Genomic DNA, 21,140 nt, shown 5'->3' with positions numbered 1-21,140 from the left:
AGCCATGAGATTATATTTGCTCCCCTTGCGGTCCCCACGTGTGTACCATTTGTTAACAAAATCAAGTTAGCTCTCAATCTTTAGTTTGCGCAATGCTGACCCGTACTGTCGTCGTAGACCACGGTGGCTGTTTTCCATTTGAGGAACTGCACCAGGTCCAGGATGGCGTAGCTCAGAGATGAGTAATCTGGGTACAGGTTGGCGTAGAAGGTGTCCCTGTTGTCCATGGGGTGGTGCTTCCATCGCACTTGCACGTGCGGCACCTCCAGCGCGTTGCAGATGGACTGCACGGCGTTGGACGACGAGCTGTGCGACGGCCCGAATATGGCCACCACGCCCAGAGACAGCTGGTCGCAGGCTGCGGGGCAGAGACGCAGCAGTGTCATTGTTGTCGAGTGGGGAATCCTGATTTTGCTGGAACATTTGCATCGTGTAAAATTGTTTTTTTTTTAAAAAAGGGAATTTTTTGGGTTGGTCAAATTCTGTCAATGTTTTTGATCTTTTTTTTTTTTTTACATTTTTGTCACTTTTTAGGCAAACATTTCCTTACGTTTCTGGTCAAGTTTCAAATAGATATGGATATCGTTTGTTGACTCGCCTTTCCTGGATGCCTCGAAGCTGTCGTAGATATTGATCCTCTGGATGTCGTAGGTCAACGTGGTGTTGGGCAGTAAGGTCCTGTTTCTGTTAATGTTGTTGACAGCAAATTTGAAGGCCAGCTCCTCGGCGCTGACCAGGGACACGGGTCCGTCGGTTTGCTCGAAAATCCCGCCTGGATAAAAGCATATTTTGAAGAAAAACAAACAAACACATTAGCATTGATCATGTTTTAAAAAGGCGCTGGGCGTCGTGCGACTAAATGGAGGGAAAATTCTGAGATAAATACACCTGGAATCTTTGAAGTGTGAAGCCGTAATGGATTAAAGGACGCTGCTGTGTTCCATCAGGAGGGCAAAATATCTTAGTTGCTAACATGTCCTTTTATTTCGCCACAAAAGAGAACAAGTAAAACCCATCCATATGTGCACTTCACAATTTGAAAAAAACAAAAGTGTAGCCGTACATTTGAGACATTTTTGTGTTTCCTTTGGAAATATTTTCTGGCGCATTTTTGCAGCTTAAAAAAAATAAGCAACCAGCAATTGAAAATACATTTATTTTAATATTCGAATTGATTTCACTTTAATTATGGTACTACTATAGGTTGTGATATATCACAATATTGTGCAGTTCTGCTTTTCTTCATATTTTAGAGGAACGCTAGCACAGCAGCTATGCTAGCACAGCAATTAGGCTAGCTCAGCAACTAAGCTAGTGGCGACACGACGCGCTCACGGCCAGTTGGAAGGCCTCTCATTGAAAGTCATGAATCCTTTCCATTTTGCACATGGGGGGGGGGCTAAATCTCATTAGCGCACATTAAGTAATTGCTGGAGTATACACTCATTTGACTGTTAAAGAGGGCAGAATGCGCATTTCTCAGAAGCACTTTAACAAATTTGATCAGCTCCTCGCAAAAGGCAAACGCTTTGGGTAATTCGCTTTTAGTGAGCTGCTTTTTGATCAGTGCGCGAGTAGCGTTGTGCCAGGCAGGGACTCACTGCGCTCAAGTAGACATTTCAAATCAATGGAAGGACGAAGATTCTTCTTTGACAGGAGTTTAGTTGGGCGTGACAATGCTTTCCTGCTGTCGTTGCGGGCTAATTGCCCCTTTAAGGAACCCTTGTCAGTGACATCATGACCACCATTTTGTTTTTGAGGAAGACTGAAAAAGTAGATTGTTGTTCAGTAAATAGTCACACTTGTGTTTTGTAAAGTTCATCAAATGCAAGTGCTTTGTCATGGTGAAATCTCAATTGTTGTAAAAGCCTTTCAAAAATGATATTTGTTTGAGTAAACATCAGCTTGTAACTGATTCAGGCTGCAGACTGTCTACAATGTAAAAAAACAACAATTAACTATGTAGACTCTTCATGGTTAATTTTTCAATTCATTTTAAATGTAATTTTTTTTTTTCCTAAAGTTTGACAAATATACATTACTGACAAGCTAACATTTACTTGAACGAATATGCGAATCTCCGATTTTGGGTGCTTCAGTGGAGAAGTGACAAAGGCACCTACAATATGATTTTGGTTTTCCTACAGTGACCCAAACCATATTATCCGCAGGAAGTGATGTGTGCAGGCCTTGAAGGGATTCACAATGACATTCAGTCCGACGTGGAAAAGTGACATTTTAGCCTCAAGCTCGTGTTGGAAATAAACAACAAGACAAACCGGTCCACGTGTTGAATGAAGTTCCGCCGTGGTGCCTGCGAGCCAGCTTAAGTCTGCTCGCTCTCAAAAGCGCCGGGTACGGCTGAAAACGTTTATTTTTAACATGCGTTGACTGACTTCACAGGGAGCGATGTGAGTGACGGACGGAATGACAGCGTGCCAAACGCAACGACGCCTCGGGTTGTTTTGCTTTTCGCTTTCATGCCGCCTGCTGATATTGTTTCATAATGCTTAGCGCTATCAATTTTCTAGCCAGTAATTTTACTTAAGCAGATGGAAGAGCAAAAAAGATTTGTTCTCAAAGCAGACATTTTTTTTGCAACATATACGTATATCCAAGTCAACGGATTGGGTTTTGAAGTAATAACCATCTATTTTGCGTTTAAATAAAATGTAATTGCCTGTTTTCATCAAATGACCTTCCATTTGTATGTAAAGCCCAAGAAAATCCTCGCGGCTCAAAAGCTTCCTTCCAGTTACTGCAACTAATACAATGCGATATTCATCACTTGAAAAGCTCAAACTGCGCCTTTGCATGTGTTTTGCCGCGGATTATGATGCTCATTATTAGTTGGAAGTCCTGAAGGCATTCACGGGCATACTTACATTGACTCCATGCCATGCATTTAACATGAGACAGACGCACATTTCCCACCTTGGAGCGTAAAAAGAAAAATATGTTATTAGAAGTAAAGAATGCGTAGTTAATCGCTTGCCGCTTGCTTCCACTTGTCTTCCAGGCTGCTTCATGTCGCCATCTTCAATCTTCCGCTAATGGCGTCTTTAACTTTGTGTTGTCACGGCTGATTGAGGCCAATAATCGTCGGCACAAATAATCGGATAATAAACAATGCGGACTGACTAGCGTAATTCCTCGTTTAGAATATTGTGCGGATTTTTGAAAGCAGCACAAGCGTCTTTTTAAAGGTTAACGGTATCAAAAGTTATCGTTGCGCATCAGCGGCGAGAGGCGACTAGCAAGCTGACACACGTTTAAATATATACAAGCGATCACCATTTGGGAATGAAGTGATCATTATTAAAGAGCGCATTCTTTGATGCTCCAAAACGATACATCAGGCAGGAAAAGTCCATCGTGAATGTCTGCGGCGTTTACACGGGGTCATTTATTATCATATAAATTGAACACGGGGCCCAGGCGTTTTAATTATGTTCCACGCAGGCGCTCTTATTTATTTGATACGATTAGTAGCGCTCATTGCGACGGCCTATAATGTCGCTGTAGCTCCGCTGTCAGAGTCCTGTCAGGTAACAACACATTGTAAAATCTAATTTTATGCTCAAGCGCTTCTGCTTCGGCAATTTATCGCAGCTATCGCTCAGCCGGTCCTGCTCGCTGCTTAGAACAATCCCGAATGCCAACCCCTTCCTCGCTTGTCTCCGCCCACTTTTTCTCATTTTTCTGAGGCCTTTGAATCTCATTATTATTCCCAAACATTCACGATAGTGTAATTTGTGTAAAAAAGAAAAACGCACTGCCGATTTTAATAAGCGTACTGAAGATACTTTTATTGGCCACATTATAAGGTACACCAAGAGGCAATTTGACGATTGTATTGCTAGATTTCATCCATCCATTTTATATACTGGAGTATATATATTTTAGAGTATAATATAAGATATTACAGGCTGCTCTAAACAGGGCAGTTTTGTTAGGAGCATTTTATGTCGACTGATGACTAAAGATGGGGAGATCAATGTGTCCTCTGGAGCCATACACTCACATCTAGTATCTCTACCCATATGGATGGCCATTGCAGACAGTCACAAGTAATTTCCTGAAGAGCACAAAAAGAAAGATTGTATACACGTGTGAGTGGAGTTGTTTAAGAAAAGAAAATACTCGCAGAATAACGGAGTGCAGTCTTAAATACATGAGTGAAAGGCCAATACGTCTAAAAATATCAATATCAAAATATAATCAAATATAAAGAAAATACAAAAAGAATGTGAACATAATCCCCTCGTTCTAATTTAGGAAATATGCTTTTTAGTCACCATGAATAGGGTCTTTTTTTTTTAGAGTGAATTCCTTTCCATTAAATTCTCCTCAAAACACAAATTGTAAGGTATGGAGCACAGTTCAACTTCCAAAACATTAGAAAACGGAGTCAGCTGCGACGTCTCCAACATAAGTCTGTGCAAATCTAAGCAACTGCCAAGGATAAACAAAGACGGCATGCGAAAAGTTCTATTTTTGAGCTGGCAAACCTTTTTCCAGTAAATTCACGACTGCTATTTTTGATTTTTTAAGCTCTAACCGTAGCGTCACCCTCGCGCAAAGTTCAAAACAAAGTCAAGGTACATCAGTCGCTCGTGCAAGCGGTGAAGCAAATATCTGCCAGGCGGGTCAAATAGAGTGATTTCTGCGGCGGGCCCGAGGTGGCTGCTGCAGCAGCGCTATAAAAAGTGTGTTCCTACAGAGCAAAGTACACAGCTTCTTCATTCCAATGGGAGCGCCGGAGAACTCCCCGGCCGGCTCAGCGTAATAGCCTTTCCACCTCAAGGCTTCGGCCAGAGTTTTATGTTGGTGTTCTTGGTGATGGGTCACTCGCGTGGGGGGGCCGCCGGCGGCTTTAATTTTCATCCCACGCACTTGTGAAGACCTTTTAATTTTACTGTCACCAGCCCGATAGACTCATGCCTGGGGGTAAAGTGGAAATTGCAAGGTTAGGTGATGAAATAAAACGTGTAATTGGGATTGATTTTTTTGCATCCATAACGCAATGGAAACAAGTCACCGACCTGACCCGAAGGGCTGTTACGCCGAGCAGGTTTGCTTTGAGGTGTCAAACTCGGTTTGCAGGAATGTGAACCTCATGTCACTTTTGTCTCAAATTGATATGACTGGGATGGATGGATGGATGGATGGATGGATGGATGGATGGATGGATGGATGGATGGATGGATGGATGGATGGATGGATGGATGGATGGATGGATGGATGGGTGGGTTGCCCTACGGAAACTGCCCATAATAATTCTCTCGTATCAAAAGCAATGGAACAGAGATCGAGTGACCCTGTTTTTTTTGTTTTTTTCTTCCCTCTTTTCCAAAGTCATTGCAGCAGCTGCTAAATATAAAAATGTCCTACTTCATATTCCAATGGACCCCACACACCACATTAACGTAGACAAATGAGAGGGGAGGTGTAGGTCAGACCATTCGGGACACCTTTGGCTAATTTCTGGAACAGGAGGCGCTCACATGGAAAAGAACTTCCAGCGCCCACCCCAAAAAAAATTCTAGCACATTCCTATAGAAGCCGACGGCGTTCTATCTCTTCCTCAGACTTTCTGGTGGCACGAAAGAGGAGATTAATCCCCTCGAGGGGGGGATGGGGGGTGCAGTGCACTCATGAGGATTAGCAAGAGTGCTGCCGGCACTTGGATGGGAAGGAGCGGCCGACCGAGGGACATTAACATACGCCCGCTGAACACAATTGGACATTAAAGGTACTAAAGGTGGGACGTTTTGCACGTTCACAGACGGCTGTAAAAATCAGTGGCGAGGAAAAAAAAGCCACTCTAGCAGAAATAGCTTCATGACAGAAGGAAATGGCAGCTCGCGTGGATTTGGAAGCTGAAATCCAAAGCGAGGTATTACTTCAACGTAGTCGCTAATTACTACTTGGCCGTGCTTGTGCATCCTTTTGTGACATCACGCAGCCAGCATTGTAAAAATCAGATGCTAATGTAGCAAGCTACCAGTCGGGACTTAGCGGAACATTTTCTTCCCCTCACTCGAGCTTTATGGAAAATACTCAGTAGAGGTTGATTTTACTTTGATCAAGTTGCAATCGCATCACTCGGGAGGAAGTCAAATGTGTACTCGGTGCCAAACACGACAGCGGGAGTCCGTCGGGGAACAATTTGCCGAATGGAACAATAACACGGAAAAGCCCACCGCTGATATCTTCACGAAAGCACCTGGCCAGCAGCTTTTCTCATATTATTTCACTCATAATATGCTTTGGGAAAACTCATTCTAAAATACAGTTGAGTCACCACTGTTCCGCTGGCTGGCCCCGGTGTCAAATCAAGGTCATATTTTAAAAGATGCCATTTATTCTCCAGCGCTGCCGTTTGCAGATGAAATTTGCTCCTCAGTATGTCCAGTTCATCGAAAATGCCGTTTGATGGCCCTTTGAACGATTAGAAGGAATTCAGAAATGAGCTCCGCTTCTTTTCACCTCTGTGGCGGTTAATCCAATTAATGGAGAGAAATTCGCTCGCTCTCTGGGCTCACTTTTTCCACTATTTGACTTGAAAGCAAACGCTTGCAGATACTTTTGAAGCCACATGGCCTCTTCTGGAAAGAGCAAACGCAGACGGTTTTCGTTCCTTACGAGCATTTTGAGACGGAGTTGGCGCGCCCCTTCTTCACTTTCGGAGAAATCGATGGAAATTTCGCTCGGCTCGCTAGCGAGGTCGTCGAATGCCGCCGACCACTGGTGAAGTATGCTCCATGGCTCTTCAAGATTCATTTGTCTTGGGGGGGGATGAGTTCTTTAATAATTCATCGTGCGATATTTTGCCTGACAATTAATCCTTACTCAATGTGACAGGGAGAATGAAATGATTGCTTACCGGCTAATTTGGACATCATTATTCCTTTTTGAACCTATGGCGCGTCGCACAAAACTATGACATGTGATTGAGGGAATTTGAAGGCGGTGTCTGTAAAATGACGAAATCAAAGTAAAATAAATAATATAAGTAATCATAACAATATCAAAAAAATAATAAATGATGATTAGAGTAATGTATCATAAAAATAAAATGTCAAATGAATACAAATGTTTGCAGAGACTCGTGTCCCCCGCACATATCCCAATAAATAGCTTGTTGCATAAAGGTTAAATGCAAATTAGCAGGGTCGAATGGTGCTTCCGGGCCACCCTTGTCTGTTTGACTCTAATATTTAAGTGTCAAAAGCTGTTATACTGCTCCCCCCCCCCCAAAGTTGACTTCAGCAGTCAAGACTTCTTATGACTGGAGGGCCACGTGTGGCGGTCTGTCACATGCCAGCCTAAGACAAACACTGCAGCACCAAGTCTCCACAGCTAACTGGCACTTGACACCCCCCCACGGTGAGGGGCGGGGATTCCACAAACAAAGGAAGCCCCCATTTGGAGCGGCGAGATACAACCCGGCCGGCCGACATCATTAAAGCGTGCGCATGGCGGCGGCAGGCGTGTGACATTAGTCTTGTCAAGTGATGGCGCTGAGGGATGATTTCCGCGTCCCCGTGTTGTGCAGAGATACGTAGCTTATGAAACGCCCGTTGGAATTCATTGTGGATGGCGTCCGCCGTATATGTCACCTTCCGACTTTGACCAGCCGTCTTTTCCTTGCGCATTCAAAAAAGAAAGCTCAAGAAACACTCGTTAGACTGAGTGAGAAAAAGAAATGCTTCATGAAAAGTGAACCTCCCGCCGGGTTTACAATCAAGTCTTAATATCCAATGGAATGTTTGTCCATTAACCTCCTGGCATCAATTCCTCAGCTCTTCTTGCGCATGATATTGGCCCCGTTGAGTTCATCTGCTTTCTGCACCGCCGACCTGCGACAAGTCCACGCACACTCTTTTTTCATGAAGTGATGATGTTGGAGGCGGACCGCAAAAGCTGCCGGGTGCTTTTTTTCGGGGGAATTTTCTGTTTATTCCGGCTCTGCGTGCGGACAAGTTAGCAATATAAATTGTACGTGTAGGAATGGGAGGCAAAACCGGGATGGGAGGTGGGAGGCAAACCAAAGGGATTATCCTCAGGCAAAAGTCTTTGGCAATCTGTTTGCGCTCAGTTTCTCATTTCCATTTGTTTACAGCATTTTTTTTTTTTTTTTGCTTGTCGAGGAAAAAGTGCCCCCCTCTCCGAGCGACCAAGGGGTGCCGCCATCCCCTCTTTCCATCTGTCTGCGCACTCTTCCGGGGGCTAATTAGCCTAATCCCCAGAATCCAGAGAGCAGGCTGGTGGCATGCGCCGTGGGTCCCAGGACGCAAGCGTTTTGCCTTCCGGTTAAAATGTGGCAATTAATTACCGCCTGCCCGGCTGCTGGTGGGAAAAGGAAGGGGAAGAGGCGAATCAAGGAAGTGGGGGGGGGGGGGGGGGAGTCTCTGGCGGCTGGCTGCACGCAACGTTTTCACAACAGTCCACTCGAGTCGGCTTGTGTCTGTCAAGTAGAAGTTATTCGTAGTCTTTTTCGGGGGTTTGTTTGCGATTCAATTTATTAGGACAGTTTGTATCGAAATAACAACATCATATTCTTAGTTTTTTAGGGGGTTTGTTTACTATTCCATTTATTAGGACTGTTTGTTTAAAAATAAAAAAATATTCTTAATTTTATGTAGTTTTTTTTTTTTCCCTATTCAATTTATTAGGACAGTTTGTATAAAAATCAACAAGTACAGATATATAGTAAATAAAAAATAAGAAATAAAGATGCTTTTGGAATAAAGGTGGTTCTATTCCAGAACAGCAACATGTCCAAAAACTCGACTCGTAATCGATCATTAAATCGTCTTCCTCGCATCAATGGCGGTGTTTGTCGACGGGATTACATATACAGTCCATCGTATTGATTTGGAGCGTTTCAGCACCGGGGAACAAGGTAGGCCGGATTAGCATTCTTAGCATCAACGCTCTGAAGGATGGGCGGCATTTCAAAGGCCGTAATCCCACTTTACACAGATCACGCTTGAGTCAACTCATTGGCAAACACTGCCATTACAGTCAAGAGGCCTCTTCCGCTCTTGTACTTTCCCCACAACGTGGCACAAAACCTTCTTTAGGAGCGATGACAACGGTTTGAAAGATCTGAAATGAGAACACCTCATCAATAGATCAGCTTCACCGCGTCCAATTTCGTATGACCAGACGAGGGGGACGGCTCGGAGCGAGCGGGATCTCACCCCAAACAAACGCCAAGCTATCTGATTTGCCTTGATTAGCACGCAGACAGAGAGAGGTAACTCATTACCGTAATCACCCGCCGCATAATTCCCCCGTCGCCGCTTTTCAAGCGACTCTCCGTTTCCATCCGCTCGTCGAGTTGATTACACCTTCCAAACGACCTTGTGCGTGTCCCTCCGCTTTTAGCATTGGGCAGGAATCTTCAAGGCGCCACTTGACTTCCAGAGATGGGATTCCACTTTCACATCTCCTCATTAGGATCTCTTTGCTCAACATTAGGGCCCTAAGTGCCTTTAATTGACGGTCATATCTCACAGACGGCTTTGCCGTTCTTTGCTGACGAGACCTGCCGCTCGTTAGCCTGCCTGGCCGCTCCCTTGGCGAGTGCACCTTTTTAGCCTTGAGAAGATTGATTGATTGATGCGGGCAAGCGTCTCTCAGCATTCCGTGGCAATTGTCGCCGTGTCTGCTTAGCCCCACGAGGGCCGTTCGTTTTTCCATAGACGCCTCGGCCATAATGCGGCCTGCTTTGCCTGCGAGGGGCAAACATTTTTTTGAAGGTGACTCAAATGATAGTGAGTGACAGAAAGCATTGGGTGACCTCATCACTCTTCTTCTCTGCATTAACCTCCTCCCTGAGCACAAGTATTGATCCCGCTCCCTCATCTACATCGTCAGTGGTCAATTGCTGTCCGTTTTCCTGCCAAATCGTCCTTCTCGCCAATGAACGTTGGACTCGCTAAATCGGGACAACTGTTTGAAATCGTAAAGCACACATTTTTGTCTTGCGTCATCCCAAAATGAGAAGGAGCAAGAGAGAATAAGACGCCAATGAAGAAATCAGCAGCTGACTGTCTGACTGACTCTCGGATCACATTTTATTCAAGGACATTGCTGAATTGATGCAGACTCTGCCTGTCATTTCATCTTTTGGATTTTCAACCTAAGCCCCGTTCGCCTCTTTTGGATCTCCTGCGTCACATTTCACTCGCATGCTTTGGCTTGATGGATTGTTTTGGGATTTTTTGACATTGACGAACAGACTATGCTCCCCCCGTCCCATCCTGCCTGTCACTCTCAGTTTTGCTCCAACTTCACTGCGTTGTCTCGGGGCTTGTGATCACTCAGGACAGTGAAGGGGTCGTGACCGTCATTTTTTTTTAGGAATCGCTCCTGTGACTATTTAACCACGGCGTGCTCGTGCTAAAATGGAAATATCCGCATGCCGTGCATGCATCTTTTATCTTGAGCCAACTCTTCCCTTTTTTGAACAGCAGCGGGAATTTGGCAGTCGGCGTCTGACCTCCAGGCACGCTAACAGGCTAACGGCGCGCTAATGTGTCCCATTACACCCGATTTGCCGGGAGGGCTTTTCTTTTTGTAGAGCATCACACTGCTGGTGGATTTCGGATGGGCGCCGTATAATGATGCGTGCCTTTCTTCCCCGCTTCATAAAAGATGAAAGGGAGCGGTCCTGCTGAGAGTCATTAGGAAGGCCATTTGTACCACGCTTTTCTTATTCAGACGAGGAAAGGCACAAGGTTGCGCAGACGTGGAAAAGAAAAGTCTTGGGGTGGGGCGGGGCATCGTTCAAGTCTTCCCAGCATCTGTTCAAGTCGCATAGTTACGAACGAATCCCGCGTCGGGTGAATCAAAATAAGCGATTGGATGCATTAAGCACTTAAGGAGGCCGCGAAGAACAATGGGCGAGATATTGCGGCTTGCGTGAGTGACGTTGCCGTGCGTGAATGCAAATTAGCATGATGGCACGCAGGAAGCCATTTTCCGCCTTTCTTGGTAGCGTGCGCTCGACAAATTGAATCCATGGCTGATTTCAATGGTGCCCGCCGCATAAGCGCTTATTTATTCATTGCTTTTCTCTCACCTACATACCATCAAATCGAACATTTTTTTCGGATGGCGCCCGTCGAAAGCTGTGAACAATGAGATTCCCGTTCGCGCCTTTCCCCAATGAGAACTGGAATGTAAATCTGACACTTGGTTAGTGTTTTTTTCCCCCCCCCTGACTTATTTTAAAAGAAAATTATCCAGTATACACACATGCGTACACATTCATACACACGCACTTCCTTACATGTCCTATGGTGTTGAGGTATGGGGCAATACCTACAAAACCACCCGAAAGACGGTATGCACAATGCAGAAAAAGGCAATTAGAATTATCAACAATGTTGGCTATTGTGAACATCCAAATAATTTATTGATTAAATTACAAACATTAAAATTTATGGATTTGGTGGATTTCAAGACCGCACAAATTATTTATAAAGCTAAAAAAAATTACTCCCTAATAATATACAAAAATGGTTCATAGAAAGAGAAAGTGTTTACAGTGTAAGAAGGGGAGGGAATTATTGTATAAACTGCTTTTCATTTCTAAAATTATCTTCCTCCGATAAATCAGGTTTCTGTACTTCAAAAAAAACGAATTAGCAACCATGTTGAGAAGGTTGATGTATAAAAGGGGGAGGAAAAAAACAAGCAATAGCTTCTTCCTTCTCCTTTTTTGAACATGTTGATTTATGTGCCATGAAATTATGTGAAAATGTGGAGAAAAAAAAAGGATATTGTGTTTGGTCGATCTTATGTTCAAAAATAAATTTCACTTCACTTCACATAATACAAAGTACAACTTGAGTGTGGAATTGGACACATTGATTTTTGGTACAGATTGTGGTTTTTTTTTTTCACCATGTAAAACCGCCACCATCATGAACTCGCTTCTTCGAAATACACTAGTCATAAGTTTGGTTGTGCCGTTTTAATGTGTGTCAACCAGTTCTCCCTTATGTGCTATGTAAGGTTCAGCTCGGCGAGGTTGCCATGGTAACCGTGTAGGAAGCATGACAGGAGTATATCATTTTAATTGGGGCATAAGCTAAATAAGCCATATTTGCTTGCTAACCAATTGCTCCGCGATGGCGGTACTGCTGTTTTTGTTAGCGACAACATTCTAATCGTCGTCATTAGTATTTGTTGATTGTGAGGTCGCTGCTTTGCAACATCTGCCCAGAACTAGACATTTTCTTTGCCAAGATATTTTTTTTGCTCATTCCAGTCAAGAAGTTGTGCAGCAAACTTGTTGAATCCAAGCTGATCCCATGACCCCGTACCTCGCTGAAAGCCTTTGCTTTCCCTTGCGCTCGACTTTGAGGGAAGTTGCCGTCGAAAGGCTCAAACAAACTTTGGAGCCCAACGGATGCTCGTGATTAAAATTTGATGCCTTGTTTTGGGATTCTTTTTGATTCTGTTCTGTCTGAGGCTCGGTATGCAGCAAACGGTGCGCAGTCCTTCCGCCCGACCCCAATGGGTGATCGCTCCATTACGAGGAAACGGCTCAAAACTGTTTGTGCATGAAAGAAAAATGGCAGAAAGAAGAACAGAAAGAGTTGGAATGAAAAAGCTGTCGGGAGAAAGGAATCCAACACTATCTTGGCATTAGAATGCAGCCCGGCCGGGCACAGTTCACCGAGTACAATGGTCATTGTTAATTCACGCAGTCGGTGAGCACGTAGGAGTAGACGTATAGCATTTTTTGCTCATCTGCGAACCGGGAGGCTTTTAGTTGTATGAATGTGATTTGGGGGGGAATAAGAAAAAAACATTTATACAAAGCATAGCTGGAGTTTAAAACCAAAGTGACTGTCATGAAGAAATTCTGCAGGAATTCCTGCAGAATTGATGTCGCGTCGTTTCACGGTCAACCGTAGATAATGGTGCTGCTCGCAAAAGACGGTCTGTATAGGTCACATGAAATTACTTTTGTTTTATCTGCACAACAACAAAAAGTTTGTCTCATCAGAAAAAAAAATATTTGACGCACATTGGAAACCTCATTATTGTAAACTTGTAATTGTTTTGGACTGATCACGGATCCTCGAGGTACTCCACAAGTAACCTTAAACGAGAACAAAAGCAGGAGTTGTTGTTGATTGTGCAAAGTACAAATTCCAAGGAATAGTGTGAAATACATCATGGTCATGGCATCTATTTGACAAGTGTTTATTTGAAGTGGGAACGTACGCTGCCAGCACAACAGAAAAACAAAAACATCTCCACCAGAGTTAATAGCCCGCAGCCACCAGCCTCATCTACCAAAAGGAGCAGTCAGGTTGGCACAGAAAACAAATGGCCTCCATTTTTTCTTCTGACCCGACGTCGACGCGTGGGACGAAATATCCGCCCCGTGCGGACGACTTAATCAAAACGCTCAAGCGGCGCACAGTAGCCACCTCGTGCCCGGCCGGCATCCCTCCTGCCAATGGCCACGCACTTTATTTTGCAGCATTGCGGAGAGAAATGCGCTGTGGCAACGCTGACCTTTCACAAAGCCGGGACGGCGGCATAAATGAAGAAGCAATTGATAATTGATACGTCTGTCATTCTTAATGCATAAAATCGGATCCTTGACGACCAGCGCAAAAGATGCCGGAAGCGAAAAACTGTCTCTGATTTATTTTCCAAAATAATGCCAATAAGTCATACTTGACGCATTTGTTGTAGTGAGTGGGATTACTAAATTCAGGTTTTGAATTTCAAAGTGGCCCTTGCATCCTTTCTTTATATGGACGGAGGGAGGCATAAAATGAGTCTTACTCGTAAAGTCGTAACATATTGAATATAGGGACCATCAACCTTTAAATGCTCATTAAAATATAGGCATCTATCTTTTTTTTGTATGTCTCAAATACTTAGACGTCATTTGAAACAAAGTAGAGGCTTTATTCTGCTCAATTTTCACATTTTCCCAATTGCTGATTGCATCATTCAATGATTTCTCATCTCAAATATTCCATAATGAACCGCCGCATTGTAACTTTGCGTACATTGAATAACAAGCGCGTTTAACAATGCGACATTGATGGCCTCATCAGCCACAAATGGCCCACTTGCTTTATTTCCAGATGCATGACGCTTGCATGTTTTAATCGCTCGTGGCTTCTTCGTTTACTTACATTGAAGGGGGAGTCGGTCTGGGGATTCGTGTCCTCCTTTGTGGCTTTTCTTTGTGTATTTAAAAGTCGGTGTCAGAATATGACAGAGTCAAACATCTCGATGCACATCTCAAGTAATCACTGCTTCCTTCCTTCCCCACACATGGACTTTGTTGCTACCCAAAACAGCAGCACCTATCAGGTCACAAACAGTTAATATATTGTTTAAATAAACCTACAATATTTCATATTTGTCCTCTCACTTTTCGCACCCCAACATGTCTTATTTTTCCCCCGAAAAAATAATGTTTTCCTCCAAAATGCAATATAAAAAAAAAAATCTCAACAAAATGTGGCTTTTTTTTCACCTTCACAAGAAGCAAAACGTTTCTTTCACCCCACCCAAATGACCCGAGAATATCAACCATGAATGTATCATTCTTCCCTCATGGAAAAAATACACTTTTATTCTCTTGCTCTTCTTTTTTTTTTTTTGTATCCAGTGTGGCCTTCAATAATAATTAGTTCTTAATCAAGCGCGACATCTATTTGGAAGTGTCCATTATTGGACACTGTGAGGAATGCTGACCCTTCTAACATGCATCACTTGCCTAATGAGTAATTACCTCAGCCAATACGATTCATTTTGTCTGCCAGCGGGAACACTTTTAATGAAATCCGTTGCCTTGATGCACTCGTGTCATTTTTTTTTTTTTTTTGCTTGTCCCCCCCACACCACCCCCCCTCCCATCCCTAATAACGAACCTCAGTCCAAAATAAGACGCCGCAGTTTTGCTCAGCAAGACTAAAAAGAGCTTGTCACAATATTCATGCTATTATGATTAGTGGAGCCTGAACTTAAAGAAATGTGCCGTCGTGACATCTCGGGTGCCAATTAGAAGATGCTCGTCAGAAAAAGAAAAGAAAAAAAGCAACTGAATGGGGTGACAAACATCACATGGAGAACGTGACTCCTCAAGATGTTTGCATCGCTAACAGTCACGTCATTATCTTTCCAAGCAGAAGCAGCAAAGTGTCTTGTTTTTTTTCCCCCGCCCGCCTCCTTCACAGACAAGATTTTTTTTCTCTCTCTCTAAGGCCTCCACTTTGACAACACTTCATTTAACGCAGGGGTGTCAAACTCATTTTTGGTTGCGGCCCACATCGTAGTCATGGTTTCCCTCGTGGATATATTATATTATCATACGCACAACAGAATCCAGCATAAAAAAAAAGTTGAACAATTTTTTAAATGTATTTTCAAAAAAATGTTGCAATAGCTCACTGAAAGACAATTTTGGTATTTTAACAAGAAACACTGGGTTGACACCCGAGTTGCCTTTGCGGGCCACATAAAATGATGCGGCGGGTTAGATCAGGCCCCCGGGCCTTGACTTTGACACCTGTGATTTCACGTATGTATTTCTTGACTGAACAGATGTAGATGATGGCAGGCAGATTTTGAAATCAATCATCCACCAGGGCCGATGTTGAAATCTATTAGCCTCACTTTGGACAATAGGAACCGGAGCGAGCAATAAAGTTGTATCCCTCGATACACAAAGGCTAGAATAGCCAGACCGTAGATCACATTTGAGCGCGGCAGATAGAAAGAAAACAACGCCAGAGTGAATTTTCTTTTTTTTCGTCGCCAAAGAGTGATTTTATAGCCCCGGCTTGACGACAACGACTATTTAGTGAGTTAAAAAAGTACACGCGAGGAAGCCGGCGGCCAGCCGCAGCTGTCGTTGGATTCCTTTAGAAGTGTAGATAAAAGCTAAATAAAAAAGCTTTGGAATGAATTGCACACAAACAGGAAGCAAGTGACTCTACAAAACGCTAAGGTGCTGCTGGCAGGCTGAAGCGGCGAGCTGCTGTGAAATGGCTTCTAAGGAACCACAAACTGCTCGGGTTCGCTTGAGTGAGTGGAGGGACGAGCAGAACCAGTCATTCTAAAAAGTTGTTCTCATGTACATCGTCGTTTTTTTTTTTTTTAATTGTAATCTGGCGATAATTACTTTTCTCAAGGTCAACATTTGTTTCGACTAACGTTTGACGTCCAAGACAACCACTCGAATATCGGCGGCCCACTTTCATGGCCCACCCCTCGCTCTGGAATGAACTCATATCGATAGTAACTGGGGGAAGACGGCTGGGCACGAGTCAGGTTGCCGCTGGGCGCACTCAAATGAGGTGCGCAAGGTAGGAAGGAAGGAAGGAAGGAAGGAAGGAAGGAAGGAAGGAAGGAAGGAAGGAAGGAAGGAAGGAAGGAAGGAAGGCGTCGCATGAAGCCGCCGGCTGCCGTGCCGTGAGATCTTACAAGGCCCGGCTTGTAAATGAAGACGGACGTCTTGTAAGTCGGCTTTGTCGGGAAGACAGAAGGGGTGCCGTCTGGAAAAGGTCAAGCAGACAATGGAGTGCAGTAAGTGACAACGTTAGAGGAAGGAGGAGGAGGAGGAAGAATAAAACCAAAGCCACTCAGAAGTAAAATTAGATGAGTAGAAAGGACGTTATTGGAGAGAAACTTGATGATGTTGGCCTAAAAATAGCTTGAAGTGAAGGTCTTCACTTTCAGCCAGTTACTGAGCCAAACTAGCCTCGCTCACTCCGGAATTGCTAAACGTTAGTTCCGCTATCTCTAAAACGGCAGTTGTCGAAAATCGCTACATGCGCATCAATGCGCTAACAAGTGGGTCCAAATGGTTTTCAAGTGAAGATGAAGTTGAAACGATGTGAAACATTTGCGGCTTAGTTGAAGGCTAAACTAGTGGTGTCCAAACTGCAGCACCCGGCCGGGAGGGGCCACATGTGGCCCGCCGTCCATTGTAGTAGCCTGTGGCAAACCTGAAACTGTTTGCCTGCCTGCGTTGTCTTGTTTATTTTCTACGAAAGATGACCAAAAAGAAATCTTTTGATAACAGCACAGTGTTAATATTCAAACGTAGCATGAGGCTACAGTGGCTTACAATAATATTGAATCTACTTGTTTTAATGAAACCCTATGCCTGCTTTTTCTTATGCTAAGCTCATTACAGTGGTACTTGACAAGCTGAGTTTTTTTAGGCCCCACCACAGCTTTTTTTTTTGTTAACATGCCGACTGGCTGCCCGCCGCCCCCTCACGCCGGCGAATGTACAAAGAGGCTGCCCCTTCCTAATGGGCTCTACTTGCAAAAGCAGACACGGCAACATCATCTCATCATCTCCTTTCAAACCGAGAAATATAAAGCAAGCGAGGGTCTCTGATGTACCCGAGCTGGAGACCCCTCAGCAAACACCGATTGTCCCCCCCCCGGCTAGCTAAGAGCCCCGATGGAGAACAAAAGCATCTTTCTTTGAATGCCTTTTTGCCCTTTATGTTTGATTTTTAATGCAGTTGCCATGCTACGAACAGGAGGGGAGGATTCTTGCGCGAACACAGCGGGAAGTCATCTGGCTTACTCCTTCACGTCGTCCGTGCCCTTGTTATTTAGTGAAATGGCCCATGAGAAACAAACGGGAGGACTGTATTCAAAAGAAGAAGAAGAAAAAAATTTCTCCTTCAGAGGAGAAAAAGCACATTTGATGGAATTAGCCTCGCGGCTTACGCGGTCAGCATGCAGGGAGGCTACGCGGGACATTAACGGAGGATTAACTCGCTGATGCCGACGTCTTTATGCATTGCAACAAGCCTGCGAGGGGGGGGCACATTTCGAGCAAAAAAAACGTGGAGAAAAAATGTCAACATGTAGCGTTTCAATGCATCCGCAATGAGGTTGTACGTCGCTACGATCCGCACAAGATGATATGTAACATTTTGAAACGCGTTGATTGCCAGGACGCCCGAGTGACATGCACGTTGTTTGCATTAGCGACGAGCATTACGGGCCCTCTTAACATAGCGCAGATGTCTCGTTAAATTTGCAGCCATTGCTTCAATTGATCCTTTCATCAGTGTAGATAATACTCGCTGATTGCAGACTATTCGGCCGCATGCAAATCCTTTGCGAGCGCTCTTAATGAAAAGCAATTAGCTGGATTGACGCTTGTTCCGCGGGAAAAGTGAGCCGCTTTTGCTTGAATGGTTGAGCGGCAGTCGCAAAGAGGTTAAGGCTCGGAAATGGCCCCGGACAAAGTCAAAGCGGATCTCGACTGCACCTGGACCATTTTCACTCGCGATCGAGTATTTGACAAAGGGGAAAGGTTTCATTTGAAAGCCCGACCGACCGGTCTAATCGGAAGTCCCGCTGAAAGCCTCACCATGTCTTGAAACCCTACCTTCAAATTGTGACCATAATGGAGGCTTGAAACCCTTCTAAGACCTGCCCAAAGGCAGACGGACCGGCGCAGAAATTGGGATTGAGTGGAAGCTTCTGGCTGGAAATTGACATTGACTTTCCACCTCCGTGGCGATCCATCAGCCAAGAGACCGGAGGCACTTCCTGCTCTCCTCGTGGCTCTATTTGTTACCGTCGGCTTGAAAAAGGGAGCCACGAAAACATGCGGCGGGGCGGGGGTGAAAGGATCTCGCTCGGCCTTTGTGACGTTTGTGCTTTTGGAGTCTTTTTTGGCCTGAAGAGGCTTGTCTTATTCATTCCTTCTCTTTGGGGGAAAACAAGAGGGCGAGTCTTCTCGAGTCGACTCTCACAGTAGATTAGTAACTCCGGCTATTGCCCGAGCCTCGGGGGTCTTAGCGCACTTAGCTCCCAAACATAGACTCCAGCACACAGGCAGCTCCCTGCAGACGTGCGATTTGAAGGGATTCGCACAACCTGACATTTGCGCCGCACCTCCGTCAATGAGGGCTTGATTAAAAGGGCCGAATGGAAACAGAGGCGGCCTTTGTTCTTTTGTCCTCAGCCCGGAGTTAAATAGAACTTAGGCGGCGATACCTCCGCTGTCAAATTGACGTCGGAGGTTCCGCGTAACATCTGGGAATAGATAAGGACGGAAAATCGGAGCTGCTGCTGCTGCTGCTCCTGCTCGGGTGAATTTCCAAGTGTTTGAAGGGAAGCCGGCCGGGTTTTATCTGGTGGCAGTGGAGGCACGGCGCAACGTGGCGGGATCAAAAGGTTGGAGCTAATTAACAGGCAAAATACGTGGTTCAGCGAGGCGTCCTTGTTTGGAATGTAAAAATTGTTGTTCCTTTTCCACGCACACATTTTGAAGAATATCCTCAAAAACAGAATATCGCAATGCCTCTATTGTTATTGAACCGGAGGGAGATAGAAAAGCAAGGACCAAAAGGGGGATACATAGTGGGAATCCACAGGGTCACCTAAATGCAACCTTTGATGCTAGCTAGAACCTAGCTAGATAACTAACTAGCTAGCTAGCTCAACTGAGCTAGGTTGAGGCTAGGCTCTATTTGGAAAACTAAACTGTTTCATAATTTCAGAAACAACAGAAGCAGCGCAACTCTCGGGATGAAAAAAAAGAATCAAAGTAGTACGGCTACGAATCAGCACAGTGTGCATTTCACAAGGCATATGCTCGCAGCAGCCGTTTTGCCCGCCACTTTGCGCCACGATATGAAAACACCATCTGTTGCGTGAGCTAGCGGCTAGGCTATGCTAGCCGGATAGGGCCCCGCTGTGTCCCGGGATTATTTTAGTGGTGGGTCAGATCTTCTCTATTAGCCCCCAGTGGCTCGGATTATTGGGTAATCATCATCAAATGTGAGCGAGCGAGCGAGCGAGCTGCGAAGCACCTGTGCTTTTGTTTAAGTCTCATTACCTTAAGCGATCAAAAACTTGGGCATTGCGGCTTGGATTATTAATTCAAGGGGGGAAAAAAGAGCCTCTTTACTTCTTGTGATATACAAAACCTGTTTACTGCAGAACAGATGATTACTGGAGACACAAATCCAACATCTTGGAAAATCAATCTGTCGTTTTCTCCAGGTAATGAATAGACAGAAAATGGGATTGGATTGGCGTGCAAGTACCCCGGCGAGACCGCTCGTTTGTATAAAAGAGCAACGTGGGCCACGAGTTACGGCTTTGCGTACGGGAGGGAGGGATGGCTACACTCAGTTACAGGAGAGGAGTGCGTTAGCTTTCATCAAAATGATGTCATTACAAAATTCAAAAAAACAGGTCAAAAAATGTTATCTTTTAAATATGGTTCAACCCGACTCACAGGTCAAGCTGCCGATGTAATTTCAAACTCGACATCAGAAAATAACAATGTATGCATTTATCACGTCAACCTGCGGGAGGGAGGGAAAGCCGGCCGTCAACAGGCGCTTTAGCCACATGCGGATGGAGGGGGGGGAAAAAAAAAAACGCAGGCGGGCCAGGTGTTCCCGAGACAAGGAAATGAAGTGAACCCTGCGTTGAACAAGCGACACTGATGAAGTGCTTTACAGTACGACGCTGATAAAGCAAATTGATCCTTCCCCGGCCGACGAGACAACAAAGTGATGAACGGCTTTCATCAATACAGATAAAAATCGCCCGCGACGCGTCATTAGCGCCGCTCGCCGAACAAGGTACAAATGAATGGAAATGATCTGCCTACTTCTTTAATAAGCCTCATATTTCGGGCCATTATTTCCCCCCTCGGGAAGGCAACTGAGGGAAGGTGGGCGACGACAAAAAACAGAAATGAAAAGCACAGCATGCAAAGAGGAAAAACGCGAGTCCTCATTGTCTCGGGAAAATAGAACGAGCAGAACCAGACCAAAGCGCCATCTGGCCTTGACTTAGATCAATGTGCTGTAAAAAGCGGCCCAATCAATGGCGACAAGTCCACCTTGGATGCCCACCATTACCCAGATGGCACTTGGGTGGAGGTGCGCACGGGCGCCAGCGACGCTGAAAAGAGCGCCCTCTGCTGGCTCCTGATGGATTTGAAATGATTCAACATATTGCTGCTTTTATGGAGGTAACCCAAAAATTGGATTCCGCACATTTTCTCATGGCCACGCAATTGTAACGTTGGAGGAAACTCCAGTCGTTTCAGTCGACCTAATGTTGTGATTGGATAAATA

At 44.8% G+C, this 21,140-nt stretch overlaps 1 protein-coding gene across 2 annotated transcripts in view; it reads right to left on the bottom strand.

Annotated features, from left to right (window-relative positions):
• The window catches only part of LOC119135700 (glutamate receptor ionotropic, kainate 3), a 52,188-nt gene that overhangs the window by 29,224 nt on the left and 1,824 nt on the right, over window positions 1-21,140 (bottom strand). Inside the window, exons 2-3 of one of the 2 annotated variants that reach the window (XM_037273477.1) lie at window positions 599-772; window positions 101-358 (exon numbers count right to left, since the gene is read on the bottom strand). In XM_037273477.1, the coding sequence (XP_037129372.1) occupies window positions 101-358; window positions 599-772 (432 nt within the window). The remainder of the gene's footprint in view (window positions 1-100; window positions 359-598; window positions 773-21,140) is intronic. The other variant, XM_037273478.1, reaches the window with a different exon arrangement.

Source organism: Syngnathus acus, chromosome 16 (genome assembly GCF_901709675.1).
Source record: "Syngnathus acus chromosome 16, fSynAcu1.2, whole genome shotgun sequence".
NCBI classification, from domain to species: domain Eukaryota; kingdom Metazoa; phylum Chordata; class Actinopteri; order Syngnathiformes; family Syngnathidae; genus Syngnathus; species Syngnathus acus.
Note: the sequence above shows the minus strand (reverse complement) of the source record. Positions and strands in the feature narration are given on the sequence as shown.